General features: G+C 40.0%; 1 protein-coding gene across 2 annotated transcripts in view; it reads right to left on the minus strand.

Annotated features, from left to right (window-relative positions):
* The window catches only part of slc8a2a (solute carrier family 8 member 2a), a 91,694-nt gene that overhangs the window by 8,844 nt on the left and 66,528 nt on the right, over positions 1-16,322 (minus strand). For both annotated transcript variants that reach the window (XM_035433074.1, XM_035433073.1), the window contains 5 exons: positions 11,283-11,659; positions 10,827-10,930; positions 6,223-6,335; positions 5,069-5,107; positions 2,626-2,725 (listed from right to left, as the gene is read on the minus strand). In XM_035433074.1, the coding sequence (XP_035288965.1) occupies positions 2,626-2,725; positions 5,069-5,107; positions 6,223-6,335; positions 10,827-10,930; positions 11,283-11,659 (733 nt within the window). The remainder of the gene's footprint in view (positions 1-2,625; positions 2,726-5,068; positions 5,108-6,222; positions 6,336-10,826; positions 10,931-11,282; positions 11,660-16,322) is intronic.

Genomic DNA, 16,322 nt, shown 5'->3' on the forward strand with positions numbered 1-16,322 from the left:
CCCTGTCTTGATTTTGCGTTTTTAATTTACATTTACATTTTCAGCTCATCCAGGCTACTTGATTGTGGACCATTCTGCAGGCTTGCATAATAACATTCCCTCTCTTTCTCTTGCGTGCTCCCGTTCTCTCACTTTCTTCCTTCAGAGCGACATTGCCTATTCGGTTTTACAGCGCTCACACTGTTCTTCTCCAATCCTGTCTTGACTCATCTGCCACCAACTACATGCGAATCAAATCGTCTGCATCCCTGCCTATCACCATCTGTGTGACTTTGACTTAAATACAGACGATAATTCTCGTTAGTTATCACTTAATGTGCTGTTGACATATTTTCCGCTTTTGGTATTTAGCTGGGCTCTTCTGTCCACCGGAGATAGATATTAAACAGGGCTTGATATCAGGACCAAAGAAACTTGCCCTCACCTGGTCATCTAGTTTAGCCTTTACAGTTTGTCTGTAGAAGAAGTACGGTTTTCTTGGCATGGTGCACTGTAGTCTATTTGGACATGCCCAATTCATCCATCCATCCATTATCCATCCAACCTGCCTGTTCCTGGTCAGGGTGTGGGGGGGGGGATTACCTATCCCAGCATGCATTAGGTGAGAAGCTGAAATACACCCTGGTTGCCAATCTATTGAAAGGCACACATGCCCAATTCAGACGCATGAATATTCACCTAATGGGCATTACAGCAGCAAAATAAGTGGCTTATTCAATACACAGAATGTTGTGACAAATCAAACGATCCTGCAATTGCACAGGAACTGGGCAAAAATGTTGGCTCTGCTAGGTTATGGTGGGATAATGTATTACAATGACTTCATGTATGTATGAATGCTGCTCTCCTTACTGTCATGGTTCTGTGTTTTCCTGTCTGTGTTTCCCTTGTTGGGCCGCCAGATGCAACACTTCTGTTTTGTGTCCTGCTCCCCCCTGTTAATTGTATTATTGTTTGTCTCGTTATTCTATCATTGTTCCCACCTGTGTCTTGTTATCCCCTCCTTTTCTGGTTTGATTGTTCTTTGAGTTCACCTGTGTCTTGTTACCCCCTCTCTATTTAAGTTCTTTGTTCCCTTGACTCGGGTGCTGGTTCCTTGTGTTTGTTTCCGACGTGTGTTTCAGACCGTATGTACCTACCTGCGTTTTTGACCTGCTTGTGTTTGTTTGCCCTTGTAGTCTGCCTGCCTGTGTTCTGCCCTGCCTGTGTTTTTGAGTTCCTGTTGTTTCTGTTTTATTAGATATTTTTTGAGTTTGTGTTTTTGCCCATCATGGCCTTTTCTGTTCCCTGCTTGTTTGCCTGTCCTGTAAGTAAAGTCTTTGTTAATTTTCCCTTTTTGAGTTTGTGTTTTTTTTCCCTCTGCGTTTGGGTCCCCCCTACCCATCTCGTGACACTTTACATTCAGTTTGGTTTTGTTTCCTGTAAAAAAAGGTCCTGTAAAATGCTCTCAACATTTTGGTGCTTTGGAATATGTTACTCATCACAAACAGTCAGCCTAAAGCAGAAAGAAGTAAGTTAATTATTTTGAATGATGAAATTTGTCACTGGCTGGCTAACTAGCTGACCAGTTAGTTGACCAGGCACAACAATAATTTTTATTCTGGATGTATTTAGTATTCATTCCGTTCTATTTCTGAAAACAGGTAACCATTCAAAAAATTTGTTTGGAAAGACAGACTAGTTTTTTTGAAACCTTTAGCTCTCTCTGCTCTCCCATGATAATCCAACCGTCTGATATTTTATGGGATCAGAAACTTTCCTCAATGAATAACACAGGATATTTTAGCAGGCTGTTAGCATGGGGGATTCTGTATAACATGCAAAAAAAAAAACGAAACGCATACAGTGAGCTCCATAATGTTTGGGACAAATGCGTTACTTCTTTTCTTGATTTGGCTCTGTACTCCATTATTTTTAATTTTTAATCAAACAATTCATATTGGTTAAGGTGCATTCTCAGCTTTATAAATAACAGCAATTTATATACATAGCCTCATAATGGCTCCCTCGACTTTAATTAGCACAACTCTGATCCTTATGCTGACAAACAGCAATAACAGACTCCAAAGCTCTCTTTGCAGTAAATAAGCAATTGAACACACCTGACAAATCAGAATCTCCTGTGAAGCCATCTGTCCCAAACATTATGGTGCCCTGAAATGGGAAGACGGGGGAAATGGTAGGAGGGTGCTGTAAAAAGTGCTGTTATTTCTACATGGTGAAAATGTATTAAAATACTCTTTAAAAGCTGAAAATCTGCAGTTTTACCACATGTGAATTGTTTCATTACAAATCTAATATTACAGAGCCAAATCAAGAAGAAATATGGTGGCTTTGTCCCAAACATTATGGAGCTCATTGTATATAAATAATGCACTGTCCATGTGCCTGGTGCATATTTATCAAATAGTCTCTTAGAGCCCCATTAGGAAGCTGAATACATTACATTGCCTTACTTCATGACTTTGAAATGACTATATATCATTTTATGAGGGAATTTACCATTGAAGAGCATTAAAGAGGCTCTGGGAAACACACACATACACACACTCTCTCTCTCTCTCTTTCTCTCTCACACACACACACATGCAAACAAGCACGCACGCACACACACAGCCAGCTAACCTGCACTGACGGTCACCGCTTCGATAAACTGCTCTCTCCAGGAGTAAGTCCCAATCACTTGTGCCAGGTTGGTCTTCTTTATCAGCTTGTCTACTGTGCTCTGCCAGTGACAGGGAACACTATTAGCTCATAGTAGCTTATTCTATTGGTTTGTATTGGCACCCCATCATACACACAGTTGGTAGACAGGACTGAGAACTGTTGTTGCGTAACATGAAAAGAAAGTCACCAGTTTTTGGGGACATTATTTTTCCGTAGCCCATAGTATGAAAGTTATTCCCCAAACATACAGTTTAGGCCAAAAGTTTACATACACCAAGGTTAAAGATATTCAAACTCATTTTTTCAGAACTCCACACATTTCATGTCACCATACATTTCCTGTGTTAATTCAATTAGGGTATCTACTTTATTTCCATCAGACGTAAATTTCAAAATAATAGCTAAGAGACAGATTTATTTAAGCTTTTATGTACTATATCAGATTTTCAGTGGGTCAAAAGTTTATATACACCTTGTTAGTATTTGGTGGCATTGCCTTTAGATTGCTTAACTTGAATCTAACACTTGGGGTAGCCTTCAACAAGCTTCTCACAATAAGTTGCCAGACTTTTTGCCCATTCCTCCTGACAGAACTGGTGTACACTACCGTTTTAGAACACTCTCGTTTTTCCAGTTTTATTGCAATTTAAGCAGTTCAAGTCCAGAGAATGGCCTGAAATGGTAACAAAGGTAAGCGGTAAACTGCAAAAGGTTAAAAAAAAAGTTTAGGTTACCAAAAACTGAAGAATAATGTAAATCTCAGAGTTATAAAAAAGGCCTTATTCAGGGAACAAGTAATGGGTTAACAACTCACAGCTTTTCTGCAGCAATGGAAGTGAATTAAGCCTTGAAAGTTTATGCAAACAATTCCTACAGGTGTCCCAACTTTTGTTGATTACTTACAAACCCTCTGTCTGTATAAAATCAGTTGGAACAGTCTGTGTTACTACACTCTCTGAAGCATTATTTGGACAATATTGCACTGAAAGTAGTATATTGCTATCATAATGGCAATAAAAAGGCAATTAACAAAGGAAGAAAGACAGACCATGATAACCCTTAAAAGTGTAGGTCTTTCCTTTAGAGAAATTGCAAAGAAAGCCAACGTGTCAGTGAGTACAGTTTCCTACACCATCAAAAGGCACTTGGAAACTGGAGGAAACTGTGACAGGAAGAGGCCCAGCAGACTGAAAGCCACAACGGAATCAGAAGACAAGCTAAGAGTCAACAGCTTGTGTGATAGGCGGCTTACAGGACAACAGCTTCAAGCACAGCTTAACAGTGGTTGAAGTAAGCAAGTCTCAGTTTCAACTGTAAAGAGAAGACTTCGAGCTGCAGGTTTGACAGGTTGAGTGGAAGTACAAAAGCCATTGCTAATATGGCAAAATAAGAAAAAGAGGCTTGCCTGGGCCATGAAGCACCGGCAGTGCACTACTGAAGACTGAAAGAAGGTCTTATGGACCGATTAATCAAAACCTGAAATCTCTGGTTCATCACGTAGGGTTTTTGTACTCTGTCAAGTAGGTGAAAGGGTGGTTCCTCAATGTGTGACACCAATTGTCCCAATAAAATTTGTGGACTGAACTGAAAAAGCGTGTCCGAGTAAGGAGGCCCACAAACCTGTCTGACTGACTGGCTACCCCAAGCATTTCAAGTTAAGCAATTAAAAGACAATGCCACCAAATACTAACAAAGTGTAATTAAACTTTTGACCCACTGAAAATCTGATATAGTACATGTATGGTAATATGAAATGTGTGGAGTTGTGAAAAATTGAGTTGGAATGTCTTTAGCCTCGGTGTATGTAAACTTTTGGCCTCAACTGTATATATACACAAATACACAAGCACACACATGCATTGGTGCATTGTTGCACTATGCTTTGTAACGTGAGCTATTGGACACCTGAATTTCCCTTGAGATTAATAAAGTACCTATCTATCTATCTATCAACACACTACCAGCTGCTCTTTCATCTCAGGGACAGAAACTGTTTTACCTGTTCATACCTGCTTCTATCTGCTCCTACCTGCTTATATCAGCCTTTACTGTTCATACACAATAAAATGTCCAGTATTAATTTAACTAACAGAGTTTATATGAATCTCATAGGGACCACATGTACACATGTACTGTAAGAGTTAATTTAACACACTGAGCATTACTGTGTACCTCCTGTGCAGCACAGAGACATTATACAGCATTCAGTGCAACACAGAAGCATTGCATTTCAATATCTGAAAATAATTATCTTCATGTCACACACCCTGATAAAACTACATGAATGGACAGGACCCTTCGCTCCGAAGGATGAAGCACTTGGTCAGTGAAGCCGGTCCAGACAGGGAGGGTTCAATACCTCATCCAGTCACAGGTGGAATGCAGCGGAGGTGGGGCTTACCTGGTCAAGTATCCCATTGGGAGACATTCCCTGCAGGATCTGAAAATTGAGAGGGTCACAGATGACATCACTACTCCCCAGTGCAATTCCAAAGTGGCACTACAGCAATAAATCTCCCTCAGTAATGGTTACAAGTAAAAGTGTGTGCATTTGTCTGTATGGGTGTGTGATGCATGTGTGGGTGAATATGCGTGCATAGTAAATAGTCTGGTTGGTTGTGTGGGTAATGTGCGAAATAAAAACTGTGTTCCAAATGAATGTTTCTACAGCTGCCTGTGATCAGAGTGTTACATTTTCAGTACAGCTCAGTGCATGTAGTAGTTTATCAGTAGGGTCTGGTGTACATCTTGTACAGTAAGGCTTATTGTACAAAAATGTTCAGTAAGGCTCAGTGTATGCCAAATCCGGATATATATAATGCATTATATAGGCTACAGATACAGTGCCCTCCATAACGTTTTAGACAAAGCCGTATATACTTTTACTTATATTTACTTATACTTTTCTTGATCTATAAATGGTGGTCTTGAACCATTCACAAACAAACTGAACAACTTGGACAAGTGCAAAGGTGAGTAGTAGGCTAGTAGTAGCACATTTGCTTGCTTGCTCTGCCAACAGTGACCAACTAGCAACAGCCTAATATTGTATTCTAGGATTGTTACCAATGGACGCAGAAGATTAAATAGTTGAGGCAGGTAGAGATTTGCCACAGCTGCCTCCGCCCACAGCAGCTGGAGTGTCTGGTGCGGCTAGAGCTCAGAGACTGTTATAAAATAGTTGTATATATATACTGTGATGACTGATAATTTAGAATATTTAGGTTATGTAAAAACGGTTGCTTTGAAAGTACAATTGCAATGCAAGCACATTAAGCTAGAACACTGGAATTTTCTGTAATTTACACACTTCTGGGTTTACGCTGTGCCCATTTCCATTTTCAATAATAGATAATGATATAGATACAGGTACAGGTAGCATTATCGCTGCACATTCTTAATGTATACTGTGTTCAGTAAGCAGTTTTCAGCAGGGCTCAGCGCATGCAGGTTTCAGTGCAGCTTAGTGTACACAAATGTTTTGCATGCAGGGTTTAGTAGAGTTCAGCATAGCCCGGTGTATAAAATATTCATTATACAGTGTTCTGGCCAAACCTTGAAATCTAAGGACTCCTCAATGATTACTTCGAGCCGACTGAACTCCCCTAGAATTGGCATCCCCATCTCTGCAGTATGGCAAGATTCATCCTCCACATCACTGGGGCTGTCTGAGGGAGAGAGACAGAGAGAGGGATTGTGAAGGAGAGAGGAGGGAATAGAGTGGGGGGGGGGAGAAAGGAGAGAGAGAGAGAAAGAGTGAGACCGAAGGAGAGAAAATTGAATCAAGTTGGTGAGCTCAGCTTTATTTCAATGGCATATACTAGATGCACACCTGAAGACACAAAAAAAGAAAAGAAAATCTGAATAGGTCCCAGTATCCCAATGTCAACTCAGTAAATTCTTATCCAATTACTATCTTTCACATACAGACATGCAACTCCGATGCCATATCTATTACTGGAACTGATACTAAATTTAGAAGTGACCCAGAGGCTGGTGCTCACTGAGAAACTGAGACATCACACAACTGTGATCTGTTATCTACAGTTACAGCCTCTGACGCACATGGCCAGTGTATATTTGCATCCCTGTTGTTCTGCAGTTATTGATCTGAAAATTGAGCTCTTGTGGGATATTGCAGAATTGCTTTCCATATGTATGAGAACTCAGTGAGATGTCTCACAGCAACGCTGTAATGCAACCCCCAACTATTGACAAGCTTGGAAGAACCCCCTGTACAGAACCAATAAGCAAACATATCCTGTGTGGAAATGAACAAATACACCTACTGCACAGAACCAATCAACAACCCCCAGATAATAAATAGAAAAAAATAAATATGAAAAAGAAAAAAAATAGAGGAAGTATTCAAAATAAGTTCTTAATATCTGTCATTGACCAAGTACTTTTATGTTTTGAATCCTATCTTTCTGTCAAGGTAAATAATGAGTTGTCTAAGTGTTCAAGGATGAGCTATAGACTACTACAATGATCCCTAATAGGTTATTTGTCTGTACATTCTACCTCTTGGAGATATGTATCAGTTAAACCCAGCAAAGATGTCCAGCATGCTAAACTATAAACCTGAATTAAAGATATACAGGTTGGGGTTATGTAAATATTCCCTTTATTGAATTTACATGAGAAATCAGATATTGGTAGTCAATGTCTGCATCCTGACCCAAGCCTGATCGGTACCCAATGGTGTGCTGTGATATTGTTGAGTATTGGGCCTATTTTTAGCTCTGTGATTTTGAATCAGATCAGCTACGGGACTATATGCTGCGTTCACAATAAATCGGAACTCGGATATTTCAAGTGGGAAATTTCCAACTTCTATCGTCACTGTGTTCATGCTGTTTTACTCTGAAAAACATGGATTCCCACTGGAAACGCTGCTTAATTTTTTTGTTATGGAGCGTATTAAATGAGTGATTACAGCAAAACCGCAAAACAACGTTAGGCTGTACTAGTGAAATAAATAAGACACCCGACAGTGATATCATATTTAAATTATAATACTACTTGCTTCTTAGCTGGCTATCGAAAAAAGTGGCTGATAAATATTGCTACTTTTGAATTTCACATATTGCTATAATGAAAGCGAAATATAAATGATACTAACACATCACATAATCATACACCCACATGTCCATTAAAAACGTAATGTCACGTTATGCCCTTTCTGGTCACCACTTCTCGTGTTCATTGGTCTGATTGCTTTCTTGATTGTTTTATTGTGTTCATTTATTCAATCATTCTGCTGACCTGTGTCTTGTTACCCATTAGTCATTGTGCTCACCTGTGTCTTGTTAAGGCTTTTACAACAGTCTATAAGTACAGGGCGCATACGCTGTGCGGACGAACCAGGGACGGACAGTCCACAATCGTTTGCCCTTTCATAGTCCAGTCGTACCAATGCATACCCAAGGCCTACATTTCCCACAATCTTTTCGCGTCGTTTTCCTTTTCTGCTGGAATTTGGAATATTTGTGTCGGTTTCACGATGCTTGACGAAGCTGTCAAGCCAGCTCAGTGTCTTGTATATTGGAGGAACACCAACTCCACTTGCACCATCCCCACTTTTCCCCTTCATTTTGCGCTTGGCTTTGGCAAATCTGTCACGGAGGGATTTCCACTTGGATCTACAAATGGCCTCGTCCTTGCCCAGCGTTGTGCTTATTTCTCTCTATGAATTGTTGTTCTTCTGTAAATCTTTATAATCCCGTTGGGATGAATCGTAGAGGTGCCTATACCTTCAGCCAGTCTCTCTTCAAACGTTGACTCCATGCCTGTTTTGTATATTCCGCCTCGCAGCGTGTTTCCGGTGCCACATGAAATGCAAGTCGATGTGAAACAGTTTCATACCGAGCCATGATTTGTGTGACACTGGTATGTGAACGCTAGGCATGTGCGGTCACAAAAATTGAGCTTCGTGCGGACATGCCCAGGTGGACGTATGCTGAGGTCCGCTATTTCCTCATTTTGACCCCAGCGGAGTCCGGTCCGAGTTTCTGGTGTTTTCCGAGTTTTCTAGTGTTCCAAGTTCTCTGTGTGTTTAGAGTGTTTTGAGTTCCGTTATGTGTTTTCTGTTTTTTGAGTTTTCTTCTGGAATTCCCCCTCATGGCCTTTTATTTGTTCTCTGTTTTGTTTTGAAAGTAAAGTCTTTATTTGAATTTACCTTTTGGCATCTGTTATTACTCTGCACTTGGGTCCTAACTCAACTAAACCCTGAGTCGCAAATATACAATTTTCCATTCTTACAACAAACTGTGAGTGCCGCCATTTTTCTTACTGTGACATCACCAGTGCTGAGGTCGGATAAATCGGAGCTCTGTATGGCTCTGTATTCAATATATCTTACAAACCTATCGACACATATGTTTGGCTCGTTAATGTACTGTATGCTTGTACACATCCAGCAGCCATACCACCATACACCCTGCTCCCGCAGAATGGCTGAAGCAAGTGTGGGCTTGGTTAGTACTGGGATGTGAGACCACCAGGGAAAACCAAGTTGCTGCTGGATGTGGTGTTGGTGGCCCAGCAGGGGGCAGTCTTCCGGGGCGACATAGCTCAGGAGGTAAGACCGTAAGACCGATTGTCTGGCAGTCGGAGGGTTGCCGGTTCAAACCCCGCCCTGGGCGTGTCGAAGTGTCCTTGAGCAAGACACCTAACCCCTAACCCCTAACTGCTCTGGTGAATGAGAGGCATCAATTGTAAAGTGCTTTGGATAAAAGCGCTATATAAATGCAGTCCATTCCCTCTGATCAAATAAACCCCAATGCCCCAGTGCAGTGACAGGGACACTGTGCTGTAGGAGATGCCGTCTTTCGGATGAGACGTTAAACCGAGGACCTGACTCACTGTGGTCCTTAAAGGCCCCATGACACTCATCGCAAAAGTAGGGGGTTTCCTGGTGTCCTGGTTTTTTCAAAAAAACTTATCACCTAATAATCCCCTGATTTAATTGGCTAAAAAATGCTCTCTCCCTCTCCACCTTAGCTAATGTGTGGTGAGCGTTCTGGCGCAAAAATGTCTGCCGTGCATCACCCAGGTGGGTGCTACATATTAGTGGTGGGTGAGGTGAGTTCCCACTTATCACTGTAAAGCACTTTCAGCGTTTGGAAAAGTACTATATAAATGTAATCATTCATTCATTCATACACACAGAACCAAGCAACTAGAAACAATTTAGGAAACATTGGGTAGCATTACTTTGGAATACAGCTTGTTTAATTTGTGTAAGGTAAGATAGCCAATATTGCTTGTAGTACAGTACCTTGGTGTAATTTTGACATCAATACTTTTTGATACAAGCCTAAATTTTGGCAGTTTGAATGAATGACTTACAGACAGTGCTTTGTATGTGTGAGTAACTTGACATTTTGTACGTTGAAAACATGTTTCTCATCAGATTTCATTTACATGTCTATTCCTGATATCAAGAATTGAATTTTAACTAGTCAAAATTGTTATTCTTGATATCAAGAATTCCAATTTTAACTAGCTCAAATGTAATTTTTTATATCAAAAATACCTATTTTAACTAGTTAAAATTGAAAACAAGTTGAATAAAAGCTTAAACGGCTTGCCATAGATCTTCAATAATAAGGAATTAAATATATCTTTAATTGAAATTATGACTAGTCAGAACTAATGTAGAGAATCTCAAATTTCAGTTACGACTAGTCGTAATTTAAATAGAGCTATCTGGAGTTCACATTTTAGTTAGTCAAAACTGAATTGAAGATATCTTTAACTGAAGGTTCCATACAACTTAATGGTGAAATCTAACTAATGAAAATTGAATTAGAGATATCTTAAATTCGCTTAAATTTTATTTATGTTAGCATGAATACTAGGATGAGGGACACATTGGATCTGATCAAGAAAATATTATTATGGAAAATCAAAATGTTTTAAATATGCATGTATATTGTTGCTATTTTCACAAGTCAGATCTTTATGACAGTGTCTCTCTAAAAAAACACAATGCAAATTAAATTGAATTGGATTTAATGGACTGCATTTAAAGATAATAGGAGTAAATATTTCCCTAAATCTTTTACTTGAATTTTCAGGACCATGAATTGTAGTGATTTATTGTTCAGCTGAATGAGACCATCATGTATGCCCACACATACACAGACACTGACCTGTGATCCCCTTCTTGAGCCATCGTGGTTCTTGTAACACTATGAAGAAGTTCTCTTGCTTCTCATATTCCTGGTCGTCAATGATGCGTACCTGCAGGTTTTGACTGCAGGCACACATGAAGCAAACACAACCAATTCATGCTTCAGTGGAATCTAAGTGGAAATCCACACATTCCTTTGGGAGACGTTGAGAATTCATATCCTTGTGTCACACAACAAGAAGTACACTTATGAAAGTCATGCCAAGAATTCTCATAGCAAAATTAGCAAGGGGAGGAGTTACCAATTTAATAAACTGGCCTATAAAAGTGTATCATGTTTCTCTTGGGCATTTCTGTAAATTTCTGTAAATGTTTCTGTAAAGTCTTGATATCTTTTCCACATTGCCACAATCTCAGTATAAGGACTGCATGCCTGGCATAGTTTACCAGTAGGGAGGCAGTGTGCTGTGCTTACCAGGTCTGGTTGTTGGCAAACACCAGCTCGCCATGTACATCCTCATAGTCCACACCTCCTCCATGGGCGGTGCCATCCTCACTGTAATAGGGTAGGATAACGGTGCCACAGGCACCGGAGTTGCGCAACACTGCCACCTCCAAGATTCCAGCGCTTTCACTCACATGCAGCAGTGGCTGACCGAAGGTGAAGATCCCACCATGGTCATCATCCAGGATGGTCACTGTGGCGACTAATGGCTCCACCAGCCGGGCTTTAGGGACCACACCTTCCCCTTCAGTCTCAACTATGCCCTCTGCATTTCCAACCCGCAAATTCAGCAGCTTCACAAAGAAGTACTCCTCCTCCTCGAACACATCGTCATCGATGATCTCCACCTGAGACAGGTTACATCATAGTAAAAGTTACATCAGAGAAACACCTCAAATCCACACTGGGCCGGTACACACTCCACGCACACATAAACTGCATCTATACACACCCCATACACAACTCCACCATATCTGTACACTCCCCAGACACACCCTGTACACTGATACACCATATCTGTATACATCTTGCATGCACCTAAACTGCATTTCCAAATAAGCTACCCCAAACACACCCCATACACATAGACACCACATCTGTATGCACCCCAAACATACCTACACCACATCTGTACACACTCCAAACACACCACATATGCACCTACAGCACATCTGTGCACACCCCATACATACCTACATCACATGTGTACACACCCCATACACACCTAGACCTCATCTGTATGTAACCCAGGTGTAAACCAGGTCACTAAAGATTATAAATGAAAAACTAGTGAAATACTACTGAAGATGAGGGTGAGCTTAGAAGTACTTAATAATAGCAGATGTTCAATTTGAAAAAAGTATCTGGTAAAATAAATAGCAATACATATGAAAGGTAATTGGTAAGATAGCCAGTATTGTTTCTTGTATCTTAGCCTAATTTTATATCAGTACTTTTAGTGGCAGGCCTAGATTTTGCAAGTGTTAATGACCTATAGACAGTGCTTTGTATGTGTGAGTAACTTGGCATTTTTGTATGTTGAAAATGTGTTTCTCTTCAGATATCATTTCTTTTGGATTTGTGTTTGTAATGAGTAACTGATAACAGTAATGCATATGAATGTAGGTTATGAGAGGTATGCATACGCATGCATACATGCAAACACACATACATTTCAGCCAGTCCCGGATCTAGACTGCTGTGATTGGGGGAGCAGAGATTTTTTGGAGGGCAACATTTTGGACCATACAGTTTACAGGCGTGCATTGCTTTGTGATTTTTTTAAAACTAAAGATCATTGACTCAGTCTTTTTTGTTTTGATTTTATGCACATGCTCAATTACGCGTTTTTGGCAATATCAGACTCAGAGGTTAATATCAGACTCAGAGGCTGTGTTAACATAGTATTCTGCATTTTTTACACAGCCAAAATGGACGGGAAAATATACTTTTCTATAAACAGAGATGGTCTTACATCTGTATTATTGATTGATCAAAAATTTACAGTCTTTCAATATCTACAATATTTGGCTCAAAATGCAAACAAACCCTTTAAGAAAATATTGTGGATTACGGTTACCCTTATCTGAACTTTTACAGTATGATCAAGGTTTACCGTTTAGCACTGGCGCTTTGCTATATTATTATTTTTTTTTAAACAATTGACTGTGACAAACAGTATGATGTGGCTCAGGGTTCAGCGACTTATCCCAATATTTATTATCCTTGTGTACTAACTTACGAATCATTGTTTTTAAAGTTTTATTAAATCGTTCCTCCAGTCCGTCCATTTGCGGATGGTACACGGATGTCTGGATCAATTTAATTCCTAACAATTCGTACAGTTTGCACAGTGTGTGTGACATAAAGGAAGTGCCTTGATCAGTTAGAATCTCTTTAGGGATTCCAATTTGGGAGATTATCTAAAACAATGCTTGTGTAATACTCTTGATCGGACACAAAGTTTGCATAACATTGTAAAATGGCAAGATTAGAAAACACAGGGCCAAGTGACTTGAAAGAATTGAGGAAATATTGGGTAGCATTGCTTTGGAATACATCTTATTTAATTTCGGTGAGGCAAGATAGCCTATATTGTTTGCAGTACCGTAACTTGGCGTCATTTTAGCCGCGTTTCCACCAAAAGTCCCCGGACTTTTAGTCCCAGGAACTACTTTTCAAGGAACTAAAAGGTTCCTTCAGCTCATTGTTGTCTGCGTTTCCACCGCGGTCTAAAATCCCACGAAGATTAGGCAAATTAGCCCACTGACGTATGAAAAAGCGATGCTGTCGTTGGTCCATCTGTCCTATGATTTCTTCTGTAACCCCATACTACCACCGAAGTAGCCTACATTATTTTCTAATAACCGGGACAGCCCGGAGGGGTTTATTCCACTTATATACAACGGGTTACCAACAATGATTATATATGGTTGCTTTTGTATTTATTGATTTTTATCGATTTAATCACCTGGAATTGAAATATTCTTCTGCAGCCGTTTGGGCATATTTTACCGTTGTCAAGCAAAACTGTCGTTGGTAGTTGAACTTGGACCGTTGTTATGCAACAAATAGGATATAACAGGCCAACAGTCCGATTTTAACTGTTTTATATATCCTCTCAAACACATTCATTATGTTTTTATGCGAACATTCACTTTCATGTCTTGACATCCGAGGCGACAGAATGCATTCACATTTCCAATATAACTGGCAACAACAGCAGAAAACATGCACACGTTGTAAACAATTTGCTGCTTGATTACTTTCTCATCGTCAATTCCATATAGGCTAATCGCAAAATGACAAGAATAGAACGAAAACTTGGATTTGCATGAAAATTTAAATTAGCAGTGCTCAGCCACCGTTTGCTTTCCTTCGAAGTTACTGCTAGCCGAGCAGCGAAGTGTGCCCTCCAGATGCAAACCATGCACCATAAATTAGTCCATAGTCTTCCTGGTCTTTTTGTGGAATTGAAGAATGGCAGAGTAAAATTACGGCAGTCTGAAAAAGCTAAAGGGACGATTACTAGAATTAACCTGTTATTTTACCCTGACAAAAAGTGCGGAAGGTGATTTCCAGTTTGCTTTTACTGTATCACCAATGTGAATTACGCAGAACTACCGCATACCTCACATAACTGTGTCAAACGTTCTGAGTCAATTACAACGTGCTAACAAAGAAAATCCGGAAGAAAATATTCAGCAACCAAATTAATCCGTTTGAATGTTTTGGTACGTAATATGCTGTCCCAGCACGAATGCTTAGCATTTTATAAAACGAATACTAAAGCAAGAAAAGAACAGAAGAGCACGCGTTATAATTCCAAGATGTTGGCAGGCTATAACCAAAACTAGGCTACTGCGCCGCATAACATACAAGTTTGATTTGAAGTTATTATGAAAATAAATCGGTTTGCGGCTGCATATTTTTAAACATGGTGGTTGAAATAAAACACTGCAAGTAGTCGACCAATCAGAAATTTTCAGCGCTTGCGCCCCACCCCAAAGGTTGGGGTATTTTTAGAAAGTACTACCCCCCGAGCAGAAACTTTTTTGGGGGTAAAATAAAGCCCCCGGAACTAAATTTAGACCCTAGTTCCTGCGGTCGAAATGCACTGAGTTCCTCAAAAGGTTCCTAGTTCCGGGGTAAAGTTCCTGCGGTGGAAACGCGGCTTTTGATATCAATACTTTTAACCCTCTGGGGTCGAGACCTCCGCCGAGAGCTCATTACTATGTGAATTTCGCTCAGCAGGAAGTCCGCCCAAATCGCATTCACATGTTAACAACATTATAATTACTCTCCATAGAAGGAGACTAAAGGAGGGGCGATGCGAGATCCATGTGAGAAATGCCAAGTCTGCGAAAGCAGGATAGAATGTCAACGTGTCACCTAATTCACTTCCTTTGAGGTGAACATTTCGTTTAATTTTGGAAAATGGTCCGTCCGGAAGCTGACACTGATGAAGAGCGGTGTCATTTCGAACAGCGAACTGATCCAGCTGAGGATCAACTTCATGCGTAAGTATATTTCTTATGATCATATTGGTAAATATGTGTACTGCATTGCAACGTATCTGTGTGTTTGTAGGAATATCCAGCAATATGCGCGTTTGTAAATTCCCACACTACGAACGATTCGAACTATTGCATCTCAAAATTATAGGCTAGGCTCTCTGCGTCTGGTTATGTTAGAAGTATCAGGTAGACTGTATGTTTTTCGATCATATTGGTAATAAATAGCCCGTGGCGTGGCTAAGATTCTAAAACTGATGTCCTTGCACAATCGATATTAGCATACTGTAAGTAAATTCGGGAAATAGCAATATAATAACCACTTAGCTAAACAGACCTAGCCTACTTCAGATTGAGGCATTGTTATTGATGAGTTGCATGTAGTTGAGCTGGAATATCAATGTTTATTTAGTTTAGCTAATGTTGTTTTGTTGATAGCTTGCATTATTTGTAAATGTGTGCTGCATTACATTCTCTGTGTATTTGTAGGAATATTCACTAATATGCGCGCTTGTAAATTCCCACACTACGAACGATTCTAACCATTGCTTCTCAAAATTATAGGCTACCTCTCTGCGTCTGGTTGTGTTTGTTTGGTTCTTTGTTTGTATATGATGTAACCATGTCACATTTCCTAAGTTTTGTTTTCATTAGTTAGTGGTTTGCCCCTTTTTTGTAAAGCACATTTAATTTTCACCTGTTGAAGGAAATGTGCTATATAAATAAAGTTTGATTTGATGTCACATTTCCTAACAATTTTGTTTTTATCATATTTACAAAGATGCTGATCAGGAAACACGGCCTAGTTCACCACTAGCTAAGAGGCCACGCAAGCGTTGCAAGAGTACACCAGTCTCATCTCATCTTCCATGCGTATAGTTTGCTTCAATAAAGGTTCTGAAAATCAAAAGATGTCTTTGTTTCTGTCTTCTAAATGGCTCACTGAGTCTTTGTCTTAGTGGTGGGGAGGCATGCGGCCAGATGTGAATAGCCTACT

Source organism: Anguilla anguilla, chromosome 9, assembly GCF_013347855.1.
Source record: "Anguilla anguilla isolate fAngAng1 chromosome 9, fAngAng1.pri, whole genome shotgun sequence".
In the NCBI taxonomy this organism is placed as follows: Eukaryota; Metazoa; Chordata; class Actinopteri; order Anguilliformes; family Anguillidae; genus Anguilla; species Anguilla anguilla.